This window comes from Eptatretus burgeri, chromosome 10, assembly GCF_056783735.1.
Source record: "Eptatretus burgeri isolate ZD-2024b chromosome 10, Ebu_testis_v1, whole genome shotgun sequence".
NCBI classification, from domain to species: Eukaryota; Metazoa; Chordata; class Myxini; order Myxiniformes; family Myxinidae; genus Eptatretus; species Eptatretus burgeri.
The window spans coordinates 31,510,188-31,537,206 of record NC_140970.1 but is presented as its reverse complement, the minus strand read 5'-3'; the positions used below and the strand labels follow the sequence as shown (position 1 = coordinate 31,537,206).

The following is a 27,019-nucleotide window of genomic DNA, read 5'->3' as shown; positions in this document are numbered from 1 at the left end:
TCTTTGGGTCTCTCACTCTCTCACCGCAGGCAGGTCGGTGGTCTTTCTGTCTTCTTCCGTCTCCTCTCCGGTCTCGTCCCCCCTGCTCTGTCTGCAATATGTCCCCCCCATATTTCCAAAAGGCGCTCAAGGTCCACCAAAACCCCCTTCTGGTAAAACTACCAAAATCACGAATCACTGCTCATCTTCACTCTTTCATTCCTCTTTTTTCCCGCCTTTCGAATAAATTCCCTCACGAAGCAGGATGACGTACGACGATGACGGCAGACGTCACCGCCGCCGTCGGAAAAGACCTCGTCATGGCGAAGGCCGAAGGTGGTTCGTATCACCGTGGCAAGAAGTCTCGACAGACTTTTATTTTATACAGCCCCCGATATTTGTCCCAAATACTGATCCATCTTGCCTTTAAAAGCATATTTCAATACTCAAGTCTCCACAGCCGATCAACTGGCAACAAATTAATTATTCATGTGATCCATTAAATAATCGGTGAGAAAATGTATCCACTCTCAAATCCAATCGAGAGAGAGAGAGAGAGAGAGAGAGAGAGAGAGAGAGAGAGAGAGAGAGAGAGAGAGAGAGAGAGAGAGAGAGAGAGAGAGAGAGAGAGAGAGAGAGAGAGAGAGAGAGAGAGAGAGAGAGAGAGTTCGTACCCTATCAATCCAAAGCGTCACGTTTACATTTCTATTGCTTCTGATTGAAGATAAACCGCTATATAAGAAGCTGTGTGATTGATTAATCGATACAGGCGAGTAAGTTCCTTGTATCATTTTCCTGCGCATGTGTAACAATCTTGGCGGTGTAGTTCGCGTTAGTGTTTTTTTTTTTTTTCTTTCACGTTTGTCCACACCATTCACAGTTAATTCTCTCACTTCGTGCGCAAAGTATATTTAATATATTTTCAGTTCATGCTGGAAGCTTGCGATCCGATAATTTTAATTTATATTATAATTTATTTATTTTTTTGTCCACCGTCAGATTTGGCTCCGTTCTGCGCAGTCGCAGTGGGAATCCCGCCATTTTGCAGACGTTAAGATCGCAGCATGGAATTTCAAGTGGTTCGTGGGCCGGCTGGAAACAACGACTGTCGTATTTACGTAGGAAACCTCCCACCCGACATCCGCGTCAAAGACATCGAAGATCTTTTTTATAAATACGGAAATATCCGCGACGTGGATCTCAAGAATCGTCGAGTGCCGCCGTTCGCGTTCGTCGAGTTCGAGGACCCCAGGTGCGCGGGCAGCCGTGAGCCTTCGTCGCGTTGTTGTTGTTGTTGTTGTACTTTCGTTGTGTGTTTGTGGACCGAACGTGGTTGTTTTCGAGTTCGGTGCCTTTGTGCTATCGACGTGTGTGACTCGTGTTCGTTTGGTAATTTATTTGATTATTTATTTATTTATTTTGTGGGGGGAGGGAAGGGCATGTGGAAGACCGGAAGTAAAGGGGAGGGGGAATGAGCTCTTCCACCGCATGTTTGCCGGTTGGGTCTGGTTGGGTCTGAGTCGTCACGTTAAAACCAAAATGGCGAGGCAAGACGATCGTTTGGACGACATGCTGTCGGCCTCAGGGCCGGATTTAGACACGTGGTGGCCCCTGGGCAGCCTTCAGTAGTGGAGGCCCACCCTACCTTAGAATACTAAAAAGGTGACGAGACATATTTACAGTCATCCATAAATTATATTTTTCAAGAACAAAGAATCTGAACTTCTATATAAAATAGAGAATGAGATAAGATGAATATCTTATATCTGTTCCATTAACTTCCAACTACCATTCAGGCACTCGCAAATACATTTTTCCTTCCAATTTTTTTTTTAGATCCTCGTGGAGGATCTCTAAGTCTTACTCACGTTGTTGTTCTTCATCTTCTTCTTGTGAACTTTTTTAGATCCTCGTGGAGGATCTCTAAGTCTTACTCACGTTGTTGTTCTTCATCTTCTTCTTGTGAACTTTTTTAGATCCTCGTGGAGGATCTCCAAGTCTTACTCACATTGTTTTTCTTCATCTTCTTCTTGTGAACTTTTTTAGATCCTCGTGGAGGATCTCTAAGTCTTACTCACATTGTTTTTCTTCATCTTCTTCTTGTGGACTTTTTTGTTTCACAGCCTAAAGTTTTCATTGAAACTTCCTGAAACTTGGCATATATAGATATATATATATATATATATATATATATATATATATATATATATATATATATATGTAAAAATACCCTGCGCAGACAGTAACCATCTCCGATTTTGAAAATTCCTCCTAGAAAAAAAAAAAAGTTATGACGTCAAAATATCTCCGCTAATGGAAATCGCCGAAAAAATTATCTCCGAAACGAGGCAAGCTTTTTGAATTCTGTTTGCAGGAATCGAGCAAGGCATTAGCACAGATGAATCACCGCACATATGATACATCACTATGACGTCATATCAATTTTTATGACGTCATTCCTATTTTTTGACTTTTTGTTTCACAACCCAGAGTTTTTATCGGATCTTCGTGAAACTTGCCATGTATATACAGAAAGTCCACGCGCAGGCAGTAACCATTTCCGATTTTGGAAATTCTTCCAAGAAAAAAAGTTGACGTCATATCGCCGCTAATGGAAATTGCCGATACCATTATCTCCGAAACTAGGCAGCTGTTTGAATTTTGTTTGTGGGAATCAAGCCGGGCATAAGCACAGATAATTATTTATCGCAAACCTGATACATCACAACGATGTCATATTCGTTTTATGACGTCATCATTAAGAGGATGAGGATCTTAGCTCATTTGAGCTTGTTTCATGAAATATGTGGAGGCCCTCTGGTTGTGGAGGCCCCTGGGCAACTGCCCAGCTTTCCCATTCCTAAATCCGGCCCTGGTCGTGCTCACGTTGCTTTCTCGCCATGTCACATAAATTATATTTATGGTGCAAATGTAAAACCATCATTTAAGAAAGGATCCAGAAAAGAATTTGGAAACTATGGGCCTGTTAGCTTGACTTCAGTTGTGGGGAAGGTGTTGGAGACATTAATTAAGGACCAGATGAGGAACCATTTAAACAAATGCAAACTATTTAAAGGTAGTCAACATGGGTTTACCAAAAGTAGTTCCTGTTTAACAAATCTTTTCGAGTTCTATGAAGCAGTGTCTGATTGGGTGGATGAGGGGAAGGCAGTGGATGTAGTATATCTAGCCGTGAAGAAGGTCGGAGGTTGTTGGCAAAAGTGAGGGCTTGTGGAGTGACTGGTCAGGTAGCCAATTGGATTGTAAACTGGCTTAGTGATGGGAAGCAAAGAGTGGCTGTGAGTGGGAGGATGTAAGTCACGGGGTACCTCAGGGATCAGTACTCGGACCATTACTCTTCATTATTTACATCATGGATTTGGATAATGGGGTGAAGATTTGAAGATGACACAAAGCTTGGAGGTGAGGTGGATAGCAGAGGGGGTGGTGATCAGATACAAGAGAGTATTGATACTTGCATAGAATGGGGAAAAGATTAGCAGATGTAATTTAACCTGAGCAAGTGTAAGGTGTTGGGGATGGGAAAGAACAATGAAAATAGATTACAGTTTTCAAGGGGAAATTTTGGAGCGTGTCACACAGAAGGATCTGGGGGTGGTAATAGATATGGGAGGTAAGCAGGCAGCTGTAGGTAAAGCAAATTGGGTTTTAGGTTGTATTTGGAGGGGGATCATTTATAAATGATAAAAAAGAGGTGGTGTTAACATTGTACAGGTATTTAGTGAGGGCCACATTGAGAATATTGTTTACAGTTTTGGCACCACAGTTCAGGAAGGACATAGATGCCATAGAGAGGGTTCAGCGCATGGCTACTAGATTGATTCCGGACCAGCTGGACTCAGCTATGAGGAGCGGCTGAAGGAGACAGGGCTTTATTCACTAGAAAGGAGGTGGTTATGAGGAGATATGATAGAGATGTTTAATATAATGAAAGGTTGAGATAAAATAAGTGCAGATCAATAAAAATTATTCAAGAGTGGACAGTGATGGTGTTAAAGATTCGACAGTAGCGGCATTCGCACCCTACTCTTGACAGCCAAATGTTGAAGATTCGGCGTAACTTAACAGCACCGCCGTCTCAGGGGTTTTCACGCCGGCTAGTTCGGCACAGGCCTCGGGTCACGTGCCTTAGATCACGATACCAACGTACACCTGGGCCATACCAGTTGAGGAAATAGACCCTGGCTACAGACTGGGTTTGTCAGAGACCGAGCAAAGTCTGCCAGTCCGTAGCCCGTTTGGATTTAAATACAAATCGAGCAAATTGTTCCTCAGTGCGGCACGAATAAATTCAAAGTGGAAACTTTCATATGAATCAGCCAGATTTATTGAGACATATCGGGGAAGCACAACACAAGCAAAGCATTCACGAATGTTATCATTCATCTATAACCCGCTCTTAACTAGGGAACTACGGATACAGGTTTCGAAGGGAACCCTAGCGGGATAAACCTTAGGCCTGGACGACATGCAGACAAGACATGGAGTACTTGGTGATGCCTCATGGACGAGGGGAAAGTGTCAAAGGCACGAATGCGGATCGTGAGAAGCCGATGTCAACGGATTTGAGCGTCCAAGCTCGAGCATGCAGCGTGGCAAGATGGCAGCGACGCACTCCTTTTGTCGCACCGCCCACGCACACAGCCTCGGCGCATCCGACCCCCGTAAGGTCGACGGCACAAGAGCGAAAGATCCATGGTGTGTTCCAGCTGGTTTTTCACAAGGTCCAACATACAAATCCAGGCCTGGCCGGCTCACCAGATTAGGCCAAATCGGGGTGTTGGGCTCCGCAGCCGGATCAATGGGATGGAAAGACGTGTCGAGCCGTGCCGGGAGCAAAGACAGTCAGAGGCTCCGTGGTTGGATTCAGGATGAACCTGGGGATGACCTGCACGCTGGGTCCATTGCCGAGGAGGAACAGCCGTCAAGCACTCCTCATCAAGCAGACTCGACACTGGGCAGTTCCTCTCGAAGCAGATCGCAGACTCCACAATAGCCGTTTCTTCCTTGCCTTCCCGGGGCTCGCTCTTCTGGAATGCCCCCGGGGATACGTGATTTGTCCATCCCTCGAGTCCGCAGCTGCTCTTCACCAATGGGCTGCCGACACGTCTCGCCGACAGACACTCTCAGAGCGCTGGGCGGGGGCTAGTTAGAAGGGGGGAAGGAAAAAGAAGCAAGGCGCCTCTCGGTACACCACCACTGTACGAACATTGGACAGCCTGCTACACCTCCCAACACACATGTAATGTCCGATTCTCTCACAACCTGGCTAAACATGCATTTAGGGGGGGATCTGGGCTAATCCTATATTTAATAACCCAATAAGGGCCCATTTCCGCAACATTTCTACCCCCACCTTTTTCCCGAGGCTCTCCCGAGCCTCCATTTGGGGCAGCCCACGGTAATGGCTCTGTCTAACTTACAGCACAGATCTCCCACTTACTCTAACCCACAATATGGGAAGCACTTAACTCCAAAAACAAAAGTGTCAGTAAGATTGGCATGTTCCCCATCCTAGTGTGTCGGATCACTAATCTAACAAACAAATTCACACTCCATGCACACTACTTAACATTCTAATTATGGACTTGAACGGGAGGGTATTCAATTTTACTCTTTACACCAATATTTGCATAGGAGCAGGACATTCAAAGTTCTTTAACGTGTTCGCTCCTTCATGCCCCCTCCCGGCAGTATTGTCCATTCACCCCTGAGGGTTTCCTCTCTTCGTGGCCCTATTGGCCTCTCACCAGGTCTCTCTCTATCGAGTGCAGCATGTGGCTGCTGGTTGCATCATTGGTTGGGACGCGGCTATGCCACTGATGCAGTGTCCCCTTTACCAGTACACTGGTGCTCATTTTGCGGACCCCAGAAGGATGAAAGGCTGAGTCAACCTCCTGGTGTATTTTAATTCAGCAGCCAACGGGGATTAAACTCAGGACCCTAGGATCCCAAGCCACCACCCTAACCACTAAGCCAACACCAGGCTTACTCTCACCAGGTGAGTTCAGTCGGCCCAGTGGCCTAATCTCAGAGTTCTTCGGCCCACTGAGCCCACAGAATGGCATGAATCTTCATCCGCAACGGCCCACAATGGCATGAATCTTCGGCCGCAACGGCCCACAATGGCATGAATCTTCGGCCGCAACGGCCCACAATGGCATGAATCTTCGGCCGCAACGGCCCACAATGGCATGAATCTTCGGCCGCAACGGCCCACAATGGCATGAATCTTCGGCCGCAACGGCCCACAATGGCATGAATCTTCGGCCGCAACGGCCCACAATGGCATGAATCTTCGGCCGCAACGGCCCACAATGGCATGAATCTTCGGCCGCAACGGCCCACAATGGCATGAATCTTCGGCCGCAACGGCCCACAATGGCATGAATCTTCGGCCGCAACAGCCCACAAAATGGCATGAATCTTCGGCCGCAACGGCCCACAAAATGGCATGAATCTTCGGCCGCAACGGCCCACAAAATGGCATGAATCTTCGGCCGCAACGGCCCACAAAATGGCATGAATCTTCGGCCACAACGGCCCACAAAATGGCATGAATCTTCGGCCGCAACGGCCCACAAAATGGCATGAATCTTCGGCCGCAACGGCCCACAAAATGGCATGAATCTTCGACCGCAACGGCCCACAAAATGGCATGAATCTTCGGCCGCAACGGCCCACAAAATGGCATGAATCTTCGGCCGCAACGGCCCACAAAATGGCATGAATCTTCGGCCGCAACGGCCCACAAAATGGCATGAATCTTCGGCCGCAACGGCCCACAAAATGGCATGAATCTTCGGCCGCAACGGCCCACAAAATGGCATGAATCTTCGGCCGCAACGGCCCACAAAATGGCATGAATCTTCGGCCGCAACGGCCCACAAAATGGCATGAATCTTTGGCCGAAACGGCCCACAAAAGCACTTTGGCCTCAATGGCCCACAAAAATGCTTCGGCCCATTTGGCCCACAAAATGACTTATCGGCTGCAATGGCCTACTCACGAGCAGCAGCAGGCAACAAGCCCTGCGTTGGACAGTAGGGTGCATCAAACGCCCCTTTTTTTTGCGAAAGTTTGAAAAACATAATGGCGATAGGACAGATGTGTTCGAATACATGAAAAAAACATTTCTCATTTTTTTTCAGTCATCTTGGGGGTCCACATCGGGGTCAAAGTTCAGGCACGCAGCTCCTGCGCATTTTTCAGAATAAGCGTTATTTTTCACTGTATAGTGATCAAAACTTGTATCTGGTGGTGAAATAATTCTGACATATCGATGTACTGCTCCTTTGGCGCCACTTTTTTTGTAAAATTAGCACAGGGTAGACCATAGGACGATTGGATTCATCTCGTTTCTTTTCTTGATCATAGATAAACCAAACCGCCATAAGCATGTGTGTTGTACAGAACCATTTTCAACTTTGTTCAAAATGCTCCAACAATACTTGTAGCAATCTAGCGCTTCCATAAATCATGTATTGGAATAACCCTTGTGTAACTTTGTTTTTGGGTATTTGTATGATTGGGCTATCTATGTGAATCTGTCCAAGTGAAAAATACATAAACTTTCCCTTTGCATTACCAACCCCCAACATGTGTAATTTACTTATACTAAAGAAATTATGTTTATTAGGTAATACTTGCCGATTGATACATTGGAGAGTAAACAGCATTGGGCGGGAGCACGATAAGATACTTGTGCGAGCGCACTCGGCAGGCTTCCCCTCTGCCCCTCCTTTTCCTTTTTAGGTCATCTCTTCGAGCATGACCTAATAATATTGGTGTTGAGAGGAGAGGTGACGATCCGTCCGTCCACAATGAAGTTGAAGCGGGAGATCTGGTCATTACTGATCCTGATAGAGGTCGATGAGGCGTACACCATGGTATGACTTTCAAGGTCACCGAAGGTCAAGGTCAAGGTCACGAGGCCTTTGAAGTTGCGAAAATGATGATTTTCAAAATCTATCTCCTCCTTCATTTCTCAAGCGATCTTGAATTTGATTGTGGCATATGAATCTATGGGACAATATCTAAATTTGGTCGGGCCGGATTTTCGATATTCGCTTTCGTTTTCGTGTCACGTGACTTCAAAGTTGGCAAAAAATGCGAAAATGACGATTTTCATGCGAAAATGACGATTTTCAAAATCTATCTCCTACATTTCTCAAGCGATCTTTAATTTGATTGTGGCATATAAATCTATGGGACAATATCTAAATTTTGTCAGGCCGGATTTTCGATATTCGCTTTCGTTTTCGCGTCACGTGACTTCAAAGTTTGCAAAAACTGCCCTACCTTCAGGAGGCTATATATTTTCTCACAGAGATGACCATCAATCCCCCACGGGGGTAATTTTATTCTTTTCAAATGCCATATTTGCGTCCATAATTATCCCACACACACAGACCGAAAAGTGAGGTTAAGCAATTGGCTCGTGTGTGTCTGTCTTATCAGTTTATGATCGAGGAACAGCTTATCTAAATGGAATGTTATGTTTTGAACACGAATCAACATTTATCGAAAGACAATTTTGTCATTTTGGCTCTGAATTCGTCCTGATCATACATGCGCAGAGTGGAGAGTGAAAACATTTTTTACTGTGTCCTTGTCTGGCAGTCAAAATTTAAAATCATTCCAAACAAGAAACTTACTGTTTTTAAGGATGTTATAAAGGACATTAAGAACTCGTATAACTTATTAGATTGGATGATGTCATGGACACTGGGTAAAACGGTGGTAAATCCTGGAATTAATTTATTCATACGCCTTTAAACCTTTATTTGTGTTCAATTATATACTTGAACACTATAACACAAATCGTCTTCATAATATATGTCAATCATGTGGCATGTGAGGGAGAGAGTACATCATCGGGATGAAGAAGAGGCTACCGATACGGCTGTCGTATACATGCCGATTGAAGCTGCATTCTATGGTGATCAATAAAGCTTCCATCTCCTAAACTGTGACAACGCCATTGTATTACAGTGTATAAGGGTGATGGATAAGACTGCTTCAGCAGCAATAAATTTCTGGATTTATTTTTTTTTAAACTATCTTTAAAATGATAATTTTTATAAAAATTGAAGTGTACAGTAAACCCTCAAATATTGTGGGGTTTAGATTCCTGGAAAATGCCGCGATAGTTAAAATTGTCATCGGGGAAACCAAGGACCAAAAGGGGAGGGTGGGGGTGGCGGTTCGGTTCCTTGGACTTTGAGAAAATAGAGGAAGATCGATGGCAGCCAGAAATAAACACGTCACAATAGAAACGAGAAGGGCACTCGGTAGAGCCCATACCTCCGCTCTGTAATGCCTGATCCATGAGAACAATCGGGAACACTACATTTTTGAGATATCCTGCTCTATATCGTTTTTGGCCCTATCTCTCAATGGTGAAGAATCACTTAAAAAATTATAGTATTCGGATCCAGATCTTCAACAAAATCTAATCAATTTGTAGTGGTCAGACACCCAACCTGTCCACCAAGTTTCGTCTGCATCCTGATTGGGATCTTCACCAAAATCGAATCGACTCATCCTTGTCACACACCCAACCTGTCCACCCAGTTTCATCCTGAATCTATACACAACTTTTTGAGATATCCTACACACACACAAACAGACAGAAAGGGGTGAAAACATAACCACCTTCACTTTCGGTGGTGGAGGTAATGAACAAAACCACAATTTTTACCTTTTTATTTATTGCAAACCAGTGGGGTGTGTGAGGGTAAACATATTCCATACTGCTCGTACTGTACTCTGCCGTAAATTGAAAACAAGACTTAACTTGGAGATGATGATGATGATGATGATGATGCTGCTGGTATAGGTTGGAGGGTGGAGGTTACAAAGGTGTGGATGTAGAACTTGCGATGGCTGTTTGATAAGCTCTGTCCCGAGTGCCTCGTAGAATCGTTGGTAAATCTGCAATGATTTCTCCCGTATCACCGGTCCACTCAAAAGCATTTTTTCTGTTTGTCCTTGATCCAAACATTAAGTGTCTTTTCCATCCTTTTAATGAGAGAATCACTGAACTGGAATGACACTTTTGCACTTTGTTGGCACGGATATTTGACTCACGTTTACCACAGTTGATTTATTGATCCCGTAACGGTGGCCCTCAGATGCCGCACTTTGACCTCTTGCCAACCCATTTAACAACTCGATTTTTTTTTTTTCACAATGTCATAACCTTTCTCAGCCTTTTGGCACAATTCATTTTGTCCATCGTTTTACATTTTGGCACCATTAACAACTGTTGTGTATCTACTAGATCTGGTAGATGTACTCTTTCAGGATTTCCGAATGTCATTTCCTGTTCGATGACGATTCCTTATTAAACTTGGCTTCGTTCCCGTATGCTGGTCTGATTACTGCAATTAACGGCGTGTGAGAAATGAAAAAAAGCTCGTAATGGGAGGTAATCGTACACGCGGACGCAAACAATGACTCGTCTTGGCACAAAAACCGTGATTGGCCGAAATTAAATGCCTCAATAACTAAATAGGAACACAATAGGTTGTCCGCGTTTGGCCAAAACCCAGCGATATTTGATTGTTTACTGCATACTTAAACACTGCATTCCGTGTCATGTTCTATAAACTCTCCAGTCAGACACAGTGATGTCATCCGAAAGAGAAACCTGTTGTCCACCTTTTCCCGACAAAATGCATAAACTCGTGCATGTGCATCCCTTTTGTAGAGAGTGGTGTGATTGTAGCATGACTGCATTACTTGGTGATTATGATGATTTATTGTAGTTTACGTGTTGTGTATTGCAGAGTTGATGAAACTTGCAATGAAACAGTTGGGCTGGTCAGAGTAAACAAGAAATGTGTTGTCACATCGTGGAAATGAAAGCAAATCACTGAGTGGTACTGTTAAATGGAAAACTGTCATTTATTATTTAAAACGCACATTCAAGAAAATCTGACACTTGATTTTCATTAACAATCTGTGCATTGCAGATTATTTATATTTTTTTCATCAACATCATTTTTTTTCTTAAATACATTTGTGGATCCTGGAAAACCAGGTTCTCCCTTTTGATGGCCACCATTATTCCGACGTTCTTGTGGAGTTGGCAGGGGGAAGGTCTGGCCCAAGTCTTACACGAACCGGTTGAACGCGCCTGACGTTTGATTTAAGGTTAGGGCGCAAATTTGGAATTTGGCTGTGGTTCCGGCGATAGCTCACCCACTCTTCACAAAGGACACTGGGATCTTTAACGTCCACCAACTTGTGCCGACAAATGGGACACCTGTTGAACATCCAACCGAGGGACGGCACACACATTGATGAATCCCTCTGCCTGTGAAACACCGGGATGACTTTATCGCTGGGCAGAGATTAAAACCCAGGCAATCAGCTTTGAGTGTCAGCTGGATTCTGGAAAACAAGATATTTGATCTGAACTATAAAACAAATAATACTGCACAAAGCTGCGAGTGTCAAAGTACATTTGGATGAGCTCAAAACATCTGTATTGGTCCTGCAAATTGTTGCAGAGGAAGTGCACTTGCTTGCCTTTGAGATATCTAATCTGGAACGGTTTCCGACCAGATTTGTTTGCCAGATTGGTGCTTCTTGGGCACAAAGTGCTCCGTCCCTTGGATAGACGTTAAACCAGGTTGCCGGTGTAGATTTCATTATCGTGAGTTGGAGCCCGTTATAGATCACATGGTGTCTTTCAAGAATTGTAGGTGAGTTATCACAGGCACCCTGAACAAGTTAAAAATTTCTTCCCAAATCACTTTCAGTCCAACATCAGACATGGCTAAGCTGTTTCATGAAACACTTGTAGCAAAAGCTTTCCCCTTTTAGCAAAGGCTAACCCTGCAAAAAGGTGGGAATTGTTTAGGCCATTAAATAAATTGTAATTTAATCAATGGTTACCACTGAACTATTTAAAATTTAGGATTGTTGTACCAACATTTACTCTGAAGTCTGTCTGTCCGTTTGTACATGCCTGACCCTTTTGTGGGGAGAATAAATTCAATTGGTGCAGCTGTTTGTGGAGTGTGTCACGTTTTTCATCTGTGCGTTGTACCCTGTAGAGATGCTGAAGATGCCGTTCATGGACGAGATGGTTACGATTATGATGGCTACAAGCTTCGAGTGGAATTCCCTCGTGGAGGATGTTCCCGATTGGGTGGTCGTGTTGGCACCCATAACCGTGGCCGCTACGGGCCACCATCGCACCGCTCAGAGTACCGCGTCGTCATTTCCGGTAATTTTTGTGTTCTCTAAAATTGGTCTGACATGGTATATTGGAGTAGTTAGGTTTTATTTGGAAAGAGACTTGAGATTAACCGATGAAGATAAGAGTCCTATTTGTGCAAAGAGAAGGGGCTTTGCTTTGGGTTGGGGGGGATTTTGTTTCACATTTTTCTGCTGCCTTTCGGACCAGGATTGCCACCGACGGGGAGCTGGCAGGACTTGAAGGATCATATGCGAGAAGCAGGTGACGTGTGCTTTGCTGACGTTTTCCGCGATGGTACTGGTGTCGTGGAGTACGTCCGGAAGGAGGATATGAAGTATGCTGCTCGCAAGCTTGATGACACAAAGTTCAAGTCTCATGAGGTGTGTTTGCCATTATGCTTTACTTTTATTTGATTTGGTACTGCACTTAATAATGGGACTTCTCTCAATTGGTTTCTTTCTATTGTTGTTGAATGATCTATTGTTACCCTCGCCGAAGGAGAGGATAATTGCATTTGGGTTTGTATGTCTGTCCGTTTGTCTGCACAGAACTTTTGGAAAAACTTTGGACATCTGTATCTCTGAAACCGCACCAAGGAAAAAAATTTAAACTTGGCACATAGCAAGTACTCCTCATGGGGAATGTGTGACTTTTATTATTATTATTTTTTTATGACATCATAGGTGCCTTTGTTATGACGTCATAATCGCATATGTAGAACGCTACATATGATCAGTATGAAAATTTTGAGGGTCATTTAGGGATAAATTGGTGTACAAATTTTTTTTTTGTTATGTCATCGGTCATGTGATTCAGCAGCCATATTTTTAAAAATAAATTAATTAAAAACTTTCAAAAATCTCTGAAATGGCTGAACATATCGAGGTGAAACTTCACACATATGACCGCCTCGCCATGAGGAACAAACTGAAAAGATTCACACATATGACAATATGGACATCCCACAAACAGCTGTCACATGGTTTGGCAGCCTAATTGGATTTACCCGAAAACATATTTTAAAATCTTCTTCTCCAAAACAGCAGGACAGATCAAAGGTAAACTTCACGTGAAATGTTCCCCAAGGCATGCGTGTACAGGGTTGTTGAGGAATAATTGATGTCACATGATTTGGCAGCCATATTGGATTTAAGAAAAATATTAAATAATGTTTTCTCTGGAACTGCTTACTCAATCAACGTGAAATTTCACATTTGTGATCCAGTGGTGATGGGGAATACATGTTTTAAATTTCATCTTGATCGGACACATGGTCTGTCTGGCAGAAGTATTTAATTTTTAGATGTGGGTTTTTTTTTTAATTTGTTTATTTTTTTTTATTATTATTTTTTTTTGGAATAAGGCTCATTTGGCTTTGCCTGGATGAGTTTGAGGGAAGAGGAGTAACAGCTGAAATACGGATCTTATTCAGGTTCTTCTTGATGACTTAAATCTTTTCTTTCTGCTTGTTTAAGTTCCTTCTGATTGGTCCAATACAGGAATGTACCAATTTGGTCTTCCATTTGATTTGAATTTAATCCCATTCTCATTTCAATTGAATAATAATAAAAAACGTCATGGGTCAGGGTCAGGTGTCCGATCAAAGCGGGACGTCTTGGTACCCCATCATCACTGCCAGCAGTTATAAAGTGACAATTCTAATTATGTCTATTATTAATTACGTAACACACCAGTACACAAACGCCACACAAAATACACCACACAAAACAAGTCCTGGTGAGGGTCTGCAATCTCTGATTGCTCTCTTTCTTGTTTTTTTTTCCTTGCTTTACTCATTTCCATTGTGTCCGTGTGTTTGTCTGCCTGTTTCACGTTTACTTTGTGTGTAAATGTGTTGTCCTCTGCCATTTCGTTTGAAGAATTCTGCATAAAAACTGATTAACATCTCTTTCCCTCCGTATCCTTCCATCCTTATCTGCCCAGATCCCTCGGATCATTTATTTTTGTTTATAATTTCCCCAACTCCCACTGCACTGTTGAATCTCCTCATGTATGTTTCACTCTTTCTTTGTTGAATTCAAAATCTAGGCTCGTGGAAGAGCAAGACTTACCTACAACCTCGAATGTGGGAACATTTGATTTTGTTCACCTTTTTTGATGTGTAGCGATTAAATTGGCACATTCTTTTCTTTGTGAGCTACGTACGCTGCAAACACCCATCATGTTGTTTCCTCACCTGCTTCACCATTGCCAGGTGCATCTTTTGGCAAGCAAAGTTAAACTTTGATAATGTGCAAAATTAAGGCCTTGCTCTTTTCAAAGATTATGAATAGATTCTATTTAATTTGCAAAATTAATTGAATCAAAAAAAAACAAAAAAAACGTAGTCACTTCAACTTTTTTTTTTTTTGCCGTTAAAAAAAAAACTGCAAAAATTATGATTTTGGCGGATGTAATATGTAAATGGCTCTTTATATTTGGTAAAAAGTTGGGGTCACCCAATCGAGATTAGGTTATTTGGACTTTAATAAATAATTGAGAAGATTAATGTTTAAAGCTGTTGCAAAAGTTAACCCGGAGTGCACCACGACAATGATGGGCCAAATGGCCTCATTTCCTTGTTTGAGGTCGTACAGGATCGTGCGATGACTATTTGCAATCAGCATAGTCTGAACTCTTTGTCCAAGAATTTCCATTCTACATACGGAATATAAATACTTGAATGCAATTGGTTCAATTCCCAACAAATAATTCACCTTCAAACATGACACGAAAGGTGTAAGCCAAGCTCCACCCCTCTTCCCGCTGAGGAGGGGGGAGGGGGAGCTCGATCAACCAGAGCTCTGTTATCTCTTGTTTTAATATAAATTAGATGATGAATTGCAATTTTTTTAATTGACATAATTCAATAATGTATAGAGCAAATTTGGGTACGATTGGCCCAGAGGTATGGAATTGTTTTTTTTTTATTTTATTTTTTTTTTAAATAGAATGCTGAGGCTCGTATGAGAGTTAACACACAGAAGGTGCAACAAGGGGAGCAGGAGACTATGGGTGGGAGAGGGAAGGAAAAACAGTGGGGAACAGAGACATGATATCTGTGGAAGGGAGAGGGATGGGGCCGGGTACACAGGGTAAACAAGATGGACACTACAGGGACTGTCAGGTCCTTACACGACAGGGACTTTCAGGAAGGCAAGCAGGGAATGTGAAGAAGGTGGGTTTGGGGTAGATTAGCGGGTGTAGAAAAGATCGTGGTTTTGGATTGGAGAAGATAGGTGGTGGTGAACGGCTGTTTTGAAGATCTGGAGGGAAGAGCGAGATCGGAGAGTGTGTGGGGGTTTGTTTCAGAGGTGGGAAAAAACAGAGTGAAGGTGAGCAGTGATTCGTGATTTTCGTGGTTTTACCAGAAGGGAGTTGCTGGTGGAAATTGAGGGGGGGGGGGCATATTGCAGACAGAGCAGGAGGGGAGAGACTGGAGAGGAGACTGTGGAAGACAGAAAGACCACCGACCTGCCTGCGGTGAGAGGGTGAGAGAACCAACGACTCAGCCTCGTCGGGGGAGATACCAATGATCCTAAATGCCTTGGTTTCCACAGTGTGAAGCCGAGAAAGGTGAGGGGCAACAGCATCAGCCCGAGGGGAGAGCAGTACTCCATCAAGCTGCGGACGAAAGCTTTGTATGTGGTGAGGAGCTCAGATGGGCTGAGGAAGGACTTTGCATGACGGAGGATGCCCAGTCAGCGACTGGCATTGGTGGCCAGCTTGGAAATGTATCTTTCCCAGGAAAGATCTTGGCAGATAGTGAGACCCAAAAGCTTGAATGAAACGATTTCTTCAAGATTGTTGAGAAAGTCATTTGGAGGAGGTGGGGGGGGGTGGTTTCCAGACGGTCCTTTCGGAGAGACATAGTGAGATTCGTCAGGATTGGAAGACATGTTCCACGTGTTGGACCAGTTTGTGTTTTTAATCCATATATACAGAGTGAAAAGGCTGCTGCCTACTGATCTGAGGGAGGGCAGATGGTACGACAGAGGGTGTAGACACATCAGCAAATAGATAAAGACGATTTTCCAGAGAGTCGGAGAGATCATTGATGAAAACCAGAAAAAAGAACAGGGCACAGAACGCTACCTTGAGGAACTCCAGCCTGGATAGGAAGGGGGGATGAGAGAACTCCATCAAGGGCCACATGATGTTGGCTGTGACAGGAGAGGAAGTCTGTGAGCCATGAGTGGAGATGGCCTTGGATACCATAGGAAGAGAGTTTGGTGAGCAGGGCAGGGTGCCAGACCATATCAAAAGCACGCGATATGTCTACTCTTGGGAGATGGCTCTGATTTCATGTCTGGCATTGAGGACCTCCATCCATTGTTGGGAGAGCAGAAGCAGCATATCCAGGGTGGAGTGACCTGGTTTGAATCCAAATTGCTGATTAGAAATCAAGCCATTGGAGAAGAGGAACGATTTAATGTCTGAAGCGATGATGGATTCCATAACCTTGCTGATGAAAGGGAGAAGGCTGGTTGGTCTGCAGTTGCAGGGATCTGTTTTTGCACCTTTTTTGTGCAGGGCGGTAATGTTTGCTGATTTCCAAGCAAATGGCAGATGGGGCGTTCCATGTCAAGTGTACACATTTTTCAGCGAAATTTTGACACATCATGTCAGATTTCACTCTTTCTTTTTTGTGCAAGTGTTTGTATCCACGGTAAAACATTATGTGTCAATTTTCAGACCAGTGGCCATATCACAGGTTGTTGTGGTCCGATTTGGATGATCTTCATATCAAAATGCTCGTAAAAGCGAGATCTTTCGAATCGCATAAAGTAAAATCACTCTGAAACAGTAATTCAAAAAGTTATAGTTTGGGCCGCCCTTTGACCTTGGGCCCCCGCCCCCAGCCAAACCGATGATCCCGATTTTTTTTTTTTTTTTTTTTTTTTTTTTTCGTGTGAGAATACCCCTTCATATACTCCAACACCTCAGCATAAATTAAAATGGGATCTCAATGGGTTCAAGTGTGATGATGGTTTTGTTGTTCAGGGTCCACATATCACTAATTCTTGATTCGACATTGGGTGACGTTTGCCGTCATCGTTCCAATGACGTCACCTGCTGGCAGGTGACTTTATGTCTAAAATTGACAATCATCATCTCTGGACTATTTTATATATATATATATATATATATATATATATATATATAGCATCATTTGCGAAAAAAAAATTCTGCCTATTGTCTATTGATTTTTAAGAGTACATTTTTTGTATAACAATCATCGAATTAAGTTATAAATGGGCTAATCTCAGTTTTTGCATATTTTGCAGTAAGCATGGCGACTGAAGATCGAAAGGAGTTCCGAAAATACTGTTGCGATCCGTTCAGCTGCCAAAAAACGAAATTTCGAAAAGATCTTCGCAATGTGTCAAATGATATGTTGATGAAATTTTCTTCAAAGGTGAAAAAAGATGACAGACTTTGTACTTCGTGCAGAAAAAAAACTTTCTCAGTTGTCACCAGAGCGTATTGAAGAATCATCTTCGACCAGTTCGAAATTATTATCATCAGAAGGTACTATCGAAGGCATTGCAGAATCTATTTCGACAGATTAGGACGAGTCGAGGTTTTTGAGCGAGAAGCAGTTGACCTATTAAACCAGTCGTTATCGATGATAGGCGAAAGCCCATTCGACAAACGAAAGGCGGAAAGGAACCCAGGGTATGTTCCTGAAAAGCGAAGTAAAGTGGAAGATTCTGTGCGAAAGAAATTAGAACAAGTTGCTGGACCAAGCACTGCGGAGAAAACACAAAATACAGCGTCAAAATGTGATGAAAACTGCATGCCAGAGGTGATCAAAAGCCTGAAAGAAAAATACGTTGTTTCGAGCCGTTCAGAGCAAGTACGTATACAATATTTTCTCGGGATATGAGCATCAGAGGGATGATGAGTGAATTCAGTTGCTCCCAAAGAATGGCTGTACAAGCCAAAAATTTAAAGAAAGAAAATGGTATGCTATCATCTCCAAATCTCCAAATTCAAAAGCGCCTGGTACTAAGCAATCTCAAGAAACTGTTTCAGAAATTCAAAGAGAAAAACCCTGACTTGAAAGTTGGATTCGTGAAGTTCGCCATGCTCCGTCCCTCGGAGTGTGTCCTGGCCGGTTCAGGCGGTACACACAGTGTATGTGTATGTACGATACATCAAAATGTGAAACTCATGATGTTTGGTACCAAAATGCCACAGATAGCCGAACTTCCTCGCTATCATCATGTGATAGCACGCATAGTTTGTAACCCAGCACAACCGGCACGTTATTTCAGAACTTGTGAAAGTTGCCCATCAATTGAAGACTTCAAAACCGAGCTACTGAGTGCTTATGAACTCGAGGATATTGATGAAATTCAGTTTAAACGGTGGACATCCACCTACAGATCTGAACTGAGCTCCATGGTCCTGCCTTTGGAAGAATTCATTAATCAATTCTGTGAACGCGCGGTGAAATTAGTGAGACATGACTTCATTGCCAAGGCCCAATCTCAGTTTCTGAAAAATAAGAAAGACGAAATCGGTGAAGGAGAATGTCATTATTGGAGATTTCTCAGAGAACTATTCATTTGTCGTACAGGATGCGGCCCGAGGATTCCATTGGAACTGCTCTCAAGCGACAATTCACCCCTGGATTTACTATTTCAAACCGGACGATGGCAAATTAAACCACGATTCGTTCACGATTATAACAGAATGCAATACTCACGACGTTGTCTCAGTCCACCTCTTCCAAAAAATGATCATTGAACACTTGAAATCTAGCTTTGGAAATGTAAAGAAACTTTACTATTTCTCAGACGGTTGCGCTGGCCAATATAAGAATTGCAAAGCATTCATCAACCTATGTCGTCACAAATCAGAGTATGGTATTGACGCAGAATGGCATTTTTTTGCCACAAGTCATGGCAAGGGCCCTTCAGATGGCGTGGGAGGTACAGTCAAACGAGAAGCAACACGTGAGAGCCTGCGTAGACCTTACGACAGTCAAATTATTTCTCCAAAAGATCTTTTCGCCTTTGCTGAAAATGGATTTAATGAAATGAAGTTCGGTTACGGGATCCAAGAGGCGTATGACGAGGAAGAGCGAAATCTGGAAGAAAGGTTAAAAACGGCCAAAACCATAGCTGGAACTCAAAAACTTCATGCTTTCATCCCTATTTCTGAAACTGCTCTTCAAGTGCGCGAATTCAGCCTTAGCGAGGAACACCGTATCGAGTTAGCTATTTCGAAATCTACACCAACCTTTAACAGGAAACTCAGGTTATGTCACAGTGCATTATGATGGAAAATCATGGCTTGCCTGCATCATGGAAGCCTTTCAGGACACTCATGAAGTGAAAGTGAATTTTCTTCATCCAAACGGGCCCGCAAATAGTTAATTTTTTTCCTGACATTGAAGATCGCTGCATTTTAGACATTTCTGATATATTTCTTTCCGTAGAACCAAAAACTGCTACAGGTAGAACCTACACAATCAGTAAAAAAGAAACACAGCTGTCAAATAAAACATTGGTTGGCAAAAAATCGTGACTATAATATGCTATGAAAAACTCTTACTCGTATCGCTTCCAGTTCCTGCATGTGCATGTGGAAAATTTATGTACAATATACTGATATAGTGTATTGGAAATCTTGTGTTCAAATATTGTGCTGTGGGTCATTCCGTGCCAACTTGCCTAAGGGTCCCCAGGTCACCTCCTCAGATTTTGCTGGAAAATTCTTAAATGTAGATCTGTATGGCTCTACCCACCATGCAAAAGATTAGCTTTCAATTCCTCATAGTTTAAAAAAAATCTCTCTTGAGACCTTTGAAATTTGGCCCTAAAAATGCCAAATGTGAAAAACGCGTTTTTTTTCCAACTTCAGTGGCTTATAATTTTATAATGGACTCCTCTAGAAAGCTAATATTGCAAATATTTACTAATTGGCATCCAAATTTTTCAATTATGGCATCAGATAGCTTCTGGGATGCATATTTCTCACTCTGTAGGAAGCTAAAAATGGCTTTTTGGTCAAAACGAGTTAAAATAAGGTGAAACTATTGGAGCCCTCCTGAAAATATGGAACAACTTAGAATTTTTTCCTCATAACACAGTGATTATAGGGTCATTATCTATCCATAGATACATTTTTGCTGGGATAATACAGTTAGGATAATACAGTTGCTGGGATAATACAGCTGGGATAATACAGAATTGTAAAAGTTTTAACATAAGCCCTTGCCTCCGAGGGCTCTAAAATGGACCAATTTTGTCCCTTGGTTTGACCATGTGGCTAGGGGTTTAGGATCTTCATTTTTTTTTCTAAAGATTGCCTCATATAAGATGTATCTACTGACCGAATATTTTTATCTAACGCCCATAGCTTCATAGTAAAATACATTTTTATTTACATGCACGTTTTTTTTATAATTATTTACTTTTTTTCATCTTCACAAGTTTATAAATCTCAAATGGAACTATCCAGGAAAGAGTTACTGCAGAATTTTATAAACTGGTATACAAAATTTCAGATTGTGGCATCAGAATGTCTCTAGAAAGCACATACTCCTAGTTTTAGGAAGACAAATATGGCAATTTGGCCCACTTGGTACAAAACAAGCTGAACTGGCAGGGGTGCACATGAGGATAAATTATGCTTCTTATTAGACATTAGTGATAAGGATGTTATTTATTCAAAAATACATGCTAATGATTACTTTCGTAAGTGATTGCAAATTATAAATTAGAACAAATTTGATTAGTTGAGTAGCAGCTTTTTTATTTATAGATATACAGAGACAATGAATATTAGTAATTTTTATACCTTAGAAAACTTTTGACATTCATTATCATGATTATCTAGTACTCAGAGGCCAACCTTCCTTGTATAATAGGTCTTGTGACACTCCTGGTCTAATTTGGTTCCAACAGTGCATCTACTTGTGAAACTTGTGCCACTGGGCCCAGGTTTTTCTGCATCCATTTCCTTTGTTTCCTCCTCTCCTTTGTTCTCCAAACAGACAAACAGACAGACAGGTTGACTGTGCTGCCCCAAGTATTGTGACAGACCATTACTCCATCTAGTGGTGTATTTCATAACTTATGACTTCAAATAGAGAACTGGAGGACATGTTTTTTTTAAATTAAAACCCAAGCATATGTTTGGATTCTCATTACAAGAATTTATTTTTGAATAAAAAATGTACTTATAATTATTAATTTATGAGAAGAATAATCTAAGTTGTTACATAACCTCAGTTAATGCCCCCTGCATATTCACCATTTTTGGTCAAAGTGGCATTTTCAACTTCCTACAGATAGAAACATGCATTTATCAGGCATTCTAATAACAGATCCTTAAATTTCAAATGGCAGTTTATAAATATCTGCAGTATCACTTTGCTAGAGTGTTCAGTTTCAGATTTATAAGCTCGTGAATATGAAAAAAGTGAATAATTATAAAAAAACGTGCATGTAAATAAAAATGTATTTTAATATGAAGCCATGGGCGTTAGATAAAATTATTCGGTCAGTAGATACATCTTATATGAGGCAATCTTTAGAAAAAAATGAAGATCCTAAACCCCGAGCCACATGGTCAAACCAGGGGACAAAATTGGTCCATTTTAGAGCACTCGGAGTCAAGGGCTTATGGTAAAACTTTTAGAATTCATCACCTAACTGTATTATCCCAACAAAAATGTTTCTATGGATAGATAATGACCCTATAATCACTGTGTTATGAGGAAAAAATTCTAAGTTCCATATTTTCAGGAGGGCTACGATAGTTTCACCTTATTTTAGCTCGTTTTGGCCCAAAAGCAATTTTTAGCTTCCGAAAGAGTGAGAAATATGCATCCCAGAGGCTATCTGATGCCATAATTGAAAAATTTGGATGCCAATTAGTAAATATTTGCAATATTAACTTTCTAGAGGAGTCCATTATAAAATTATAAGCCCCTGAAGTTGAAAAAAAAATGCGTTTTTCACATTTGGCATTTTTAGGGCCAAATTTCAAAGGTCTCTAGAGATAGATATTTTTTAAACTATGAGGAATTGAAAGCTAATCTTTTGCATGGTGGGTAGAGCCATATCGATCTACATTTAAGAATTTTTCCAGCAAAATCTGAGGAGGTGACCTGGGGAGGTTTTTGAAATTTAGGTGAGTTGGCACGGAATGACCCCTATGTATTGTGGCATATTGTGTCCAGCACCCAAGTCTCTGAACAATAAAACCATCATCACACTTGAACCCATTGAGATCTCATTTTCATTTATGCTGAGGTGTTGGACTATATGAAGGGGTATTCTCACATGAAAAAATCGGGACCATCGATTTGGCTGGGGAGCGGGGGCCCAAGGTCAAAGGGTGCCCCAAACTATAACTTTTTGAATTTCTGTTTCGGAGTGATTTTACTTTACGTGATTCGAAAGATCTCGCTTTTACGATCATTTTGATACCAAGATCAGCCAAATCAGACCACTACAACCTATGATATGGCCTCTGGAAGATTGTGGGGCAGCTGGGGGCGCCCAAATTTGGGGGCCCCCTAAAATGGGCCTACAGGTCTAAAAGTTGATATTTTGAGTTTGTTCACCCAAGTGAATAAATGACCAACATATGGGGAGAAAATGAGGTATTCGTGTCGGGAGGGTGTGTACACTTGACATGGAATGCCCCATTATGGGTTACAGCAAAGCATTCAATATTGTTTTAATTCTAGGTTCCTCTCAAAGTGTGTGTGTTGTATATTTATTTTTGAATGACCCAGTGTAGTATCTGAAATATTTCATATGAATCTATAAAATGTATGTCTAATTTTGTGACTGAATTGTGAGGCATTTATTTAATATTTTGTGTGTGTGTGTAAGATGTAAAATGTACACAGCTCTTCATTCTCGTAAGAAGATAATATCCCACAGAAGGTATGTCAGTAATTTAACTTTTTTGATCATTGAAGGGGTTGAAACAAGTTGTAGGAAGGCTGTTGCATAATCTTGTGTCTGTAAATCCCAAATGCTAATTGTCAAAGTAACAGGTTTTGTTTTTTGTCTTCTGCTCTTGGCACCTGTCCTGTTATGACTGAGTCTGACAGTCAAGAGCTGACTCCTGGACACTCACCTCTTGTGACATTTGATGGCATCGCTGTTGGATTTGGTTGTGCTCCTTCGCAGGGCGAGACATCTTACATCCGCGTTCGTTTGGATGGGCCGCGCAGCCCCAGCTACAGCCGCTCGCGCTCCCGCTCCCGCACCCGCAGCTCGTCTCCCAAGCAAAGACGCGGCTCGCCACGTTACTCCAACGATCGTTCTCGCTCACGCAGCTAGAGCCCTTTGCTTCCACTCCCTGTTTCGCCATCTGTCCTTCACAACTTGTTGCCCTCGGACGGTTTTGACCCGTTTTGGTTTTCTTAATTGATGTATTTTAGAATGATCAACTGAGAAAAATGTTTATTTTATTATTATGTTGACTTCCTTCCCTCAACCATTGCCCATTCTTTTTCTTTTCCATTGTCTAGCTCATTCGTTCTGGTACACGTTCTTGGGGGGGGGGAGGAAACACGTTTTTTTTTGGTTTGTTGTGTTCCTCCGCTGTTGTCTTCACATTATGCACAAACAAGCCCTCAAGTTCATCAGGCAGACTGCCATTGGCTTTTCCAAAAGACGAGTCTGCAAAAGACTGTCCAATCATCGTCTCTCTGTGTTGCTGTATGTTCCTATAGAATCGGGCTGGGATGCCTCGCGTGTTTGGATTAGCATGTTGAGGAGGAGCAGGACGAGGTGATGCGTGTTGAAAGGAGGGATGTGGAAAGCGGAAGCGATTATCGGCTGCAGTGTCTGCGCCGTGCGGTATGCTCCCGCCTGTTATTTTTTGTTTTTTTGGGGGAGGGTTTTAAAAAAAATCTATCTCTAACACACACGCACACACACACACACACACACACACACACACACACACACACACACACACACACACACACACACACACACACACACACACACACACACACACACACACACACACACACACACACGCACACACCTCTATACATCTCTATCTCTCAAACTGAGTCTGCATTTGATTTGACACTTGCTAGGAAGCGAAGAGTTTTATCGCTGCTCCAAGTCGAGGTTTTTAGGCCAAGTAATTGCAACATACAGGTATTGGCTGGGTTTTGGTTGCATTTTGTTTGTACAATGTGGACCGATTTCTTGCAAATGCCTTCAGGGAGGCCATTAAACGTTTTCCATAATCTGAGTTAACTTAATGGCATTTGCCATCCACCTGGGACCCAAACTTTTGCCTCCCCCTTTTCTTTTATTTTAAAAATAATCTTCAAGACTTGGAATTTTTGTTTCTAACCCTTTGCCCCTCTTTCTCTGCTCTTGCTCGTATGAAGGTGTCTTGGGAGCAGTCATTTGGACCCGGATGCATTAGGAGGATGTGTAGGCATTATAGGAGCAAGCACCCGAGGAACGGGGAAACGAGGAGCAATGGATCCATTGGATATACTCTTATCGAGGAGCAGCGAGGAATTTGGCACATTAGGAACCCAAATGCAGACTGGATTCCGAACACGGAACGTCGCTGGAGGGATCACCCCCTTGGAATTGGAAACGCATAAAAATGGTAACTTTGTTTATTGTTTCCTCTGTGGAAGGTGCCACTGGAAATTACCTGAAGCTTGAATGGATCCAGGAAAGTTAAAAACAAAACAAAAAACAATCCCCTTCACATATTTGGATTTCAATAGTCTAAAATAAATCATAGGTTAGCCAGCATAGGATTAGGCAAACCCAATATTCTCCTTCATTTCCTTTTAGAACCCGGTCATGTGCCGGCGTGCTTTTCGAATAATTCACCGGTTCGTTGAATTGGAATTTTTTTCCTTTTCATTCTATTTTGAAATTCGTTTTTGAAGTGAAATTATGAAAACAATAACAAATTTTTTGCACATGATTTGACCTTTGGTCGGACCTGGGAATTCTTTGAAAGGCATTTTGTTTCCTTCATTTGACTTGCAACAAGGCCAAGTGCTTCCCCAAACTGCCAGTGTGATATCGATTATCTTCTTTACTGTTGATTGATAGATGCCCCTTTCGTGGTACATATCGCCATTTTGGCAAGTTGAGTATCTGATCCAATAAAGTTATTTTTAGCATTTGCACACATTTGTTTGTCTGGAAAAAAATATTATATATTTATATACACACATACATATACAAGGGCATTCTTGCACACTGCAAGCAGATACTGGGGTGCATCTTTCATGCAGACATAAATAATAGGTTTGTTGAAGTAGATTTGTGAAAGAGCTTTGTAAACTTACCACCGCCATGGAAGGTGGACAGAGGTTGTTTTCACCCGTTTGTTTGTTTGTCTGTCTGTCTGAGCAGGATATCTCAAAAAGTTATGTCCGGATTCAGTCGAAACTGGGTGGAAAGGTTGGGTGTGTGACAAGGATGAATTGATTAGATTTTGGTGAAGATCTGGATCCAGATCTACTGGAATCTTTAAAGTGATTCTTCACAATTGAGAGATGGGACCAAGAACGATATAGGGCATGGTATTTCAAAGAGTTGTGGACGAGTTGCACTACTGTGCAAAAGTCTTCGGCAGATACTGTCTAAGACTCTTGCACAGTTGTGTATATAAAAACGAGGTGGATGAGTTTGTTAATTAACAGGAACAAGCCAATTCGATTTTACTTAATGTCCGGATGCAAATCCAGCCTCTCGGTGGGATACAAAATGTAAACTGTTCAGCCTGCCAGAGGTATGTGCTCTACTGAGTGTGAGTGATCAAGAATAAGTGATCAGAATGAGCTCTTTATTTAGCAGTTTAAATGTTTAGTAATTTTTCATGCAAGAGGTCAGAAGTTCATAGAAGTGTTGTTTGCACTAATGGGTTGCTTGGCAATGCTAAGAGATGGAGTTTGTGATTCTAAGTCTAAGGGAAACATTAAAGGGTGGAATTTTTCAACAAAAGTCAAAAACAAACTGATTTTTCAGATATTTGTAACTGTTCTCACTTTGTACATTGTTAACAGTCAATCTGAGTTATCATCTTAAGTTTACATCTTTCCTTTATGATACGTTGATTGAATTTAGATGAGTAACAATTGTGTGAATAGATTGCTGAAGAGATGGCGATTCTACGGCTGTTCTGGGTTCAATTCCTGACAACAATACACAGAACAGTACAGGTTATTTTGCACATTTTTACGAGATTATGAAGGCGGCATATGTTGCTGTGAAGCATAATTTCAATTTCCAAGTTTCCAAAAAATTTCCGCCTTTCTGAGCCTCTTCAACTCGCTGTTCCCATGGGCCGGGTCCAAGCATGCCTCACCCGGTTCTGTCTTTCTTTTCCACGGTGGTGTCCCTGGGCCTGTATTTTGACACCAAGGCAACACAAAAAAGCAGGGAATAATAAAATGAGTGTTTATTTTGATGTTTTTGGTAATTAATTTTGCCAATGTCATCTGTATTTCAAATATTTAATGTAGAGCCTTGTGTTTGCCTTCAACTTCCCAGGACAAAGCGATCTTCATAACCTGCATTTTCCAGCAATAAGTTTTGTGAATTGACCAAAAAATGTTCTGAAATGGAAAAAAACCCCCACAGACACATGTGGAATTGTATTTCGAGTGATCATGCCCGTTTGTGCAAGATCACGTGTCGTGCCATTGTCTTTGGTCAAGTTACCCTCCATGAGCAGAAGCGAAGCTCCAACAGCTGACTGGTTTATAGATAATTTCGTTTCCATACAGTTTTGTTATTTTTTTTTTCTCTCCCTTCTCTCTCTCTCCTG

The 27,019-nt window shown here is 42.0% G+C and overlaps 1 protein-coding gene across 4 annotated transcripts; it reads left to right on the top strand.

The window, feature by feature from the left end:
* Positions 1-979: 979 nt before the first annotated feature.
* On the top strand, positions 980-25,373 carry LOC147018236 (serine/arginine-rich splicing factor 1B-like). Of its 4 annotated transcripts, none has more exons than XM_085897739.1 (5): positions 980-1,231; positions 12,069-12,241; positions 12,422-12,594; positions 23,928-24,054; positions 24,606-25,373. In XM_085897739.1, the coding sequence occupies exons 1-4, from the start codon at positions 1,044-1,046 to the stop codon at positions 23,967-23,969; spliced, it is 576 nt and encodes a 191-aa protein (XP_085753865.1). In that variant the 5' UTR covers positions 980-1,043; the 3' UTR covers positions 23,970-24,054; positions 24,606-25,373. The 4 variants fall into 4 exon arrangements, with proteins under 4 accessions (XP_085753865.1, XP_085753864.1, XP_085753863.1 ...); XM_085897738.1 differs by having other exon boundaries at positions 23,380-24,054; XM_085897737.1 differs by having other exon boundaries at positions 23,293-24,054.
* The last annotated feature ends 1,646 nt before the right edge of the window (positions 25,374-27,019 follow it).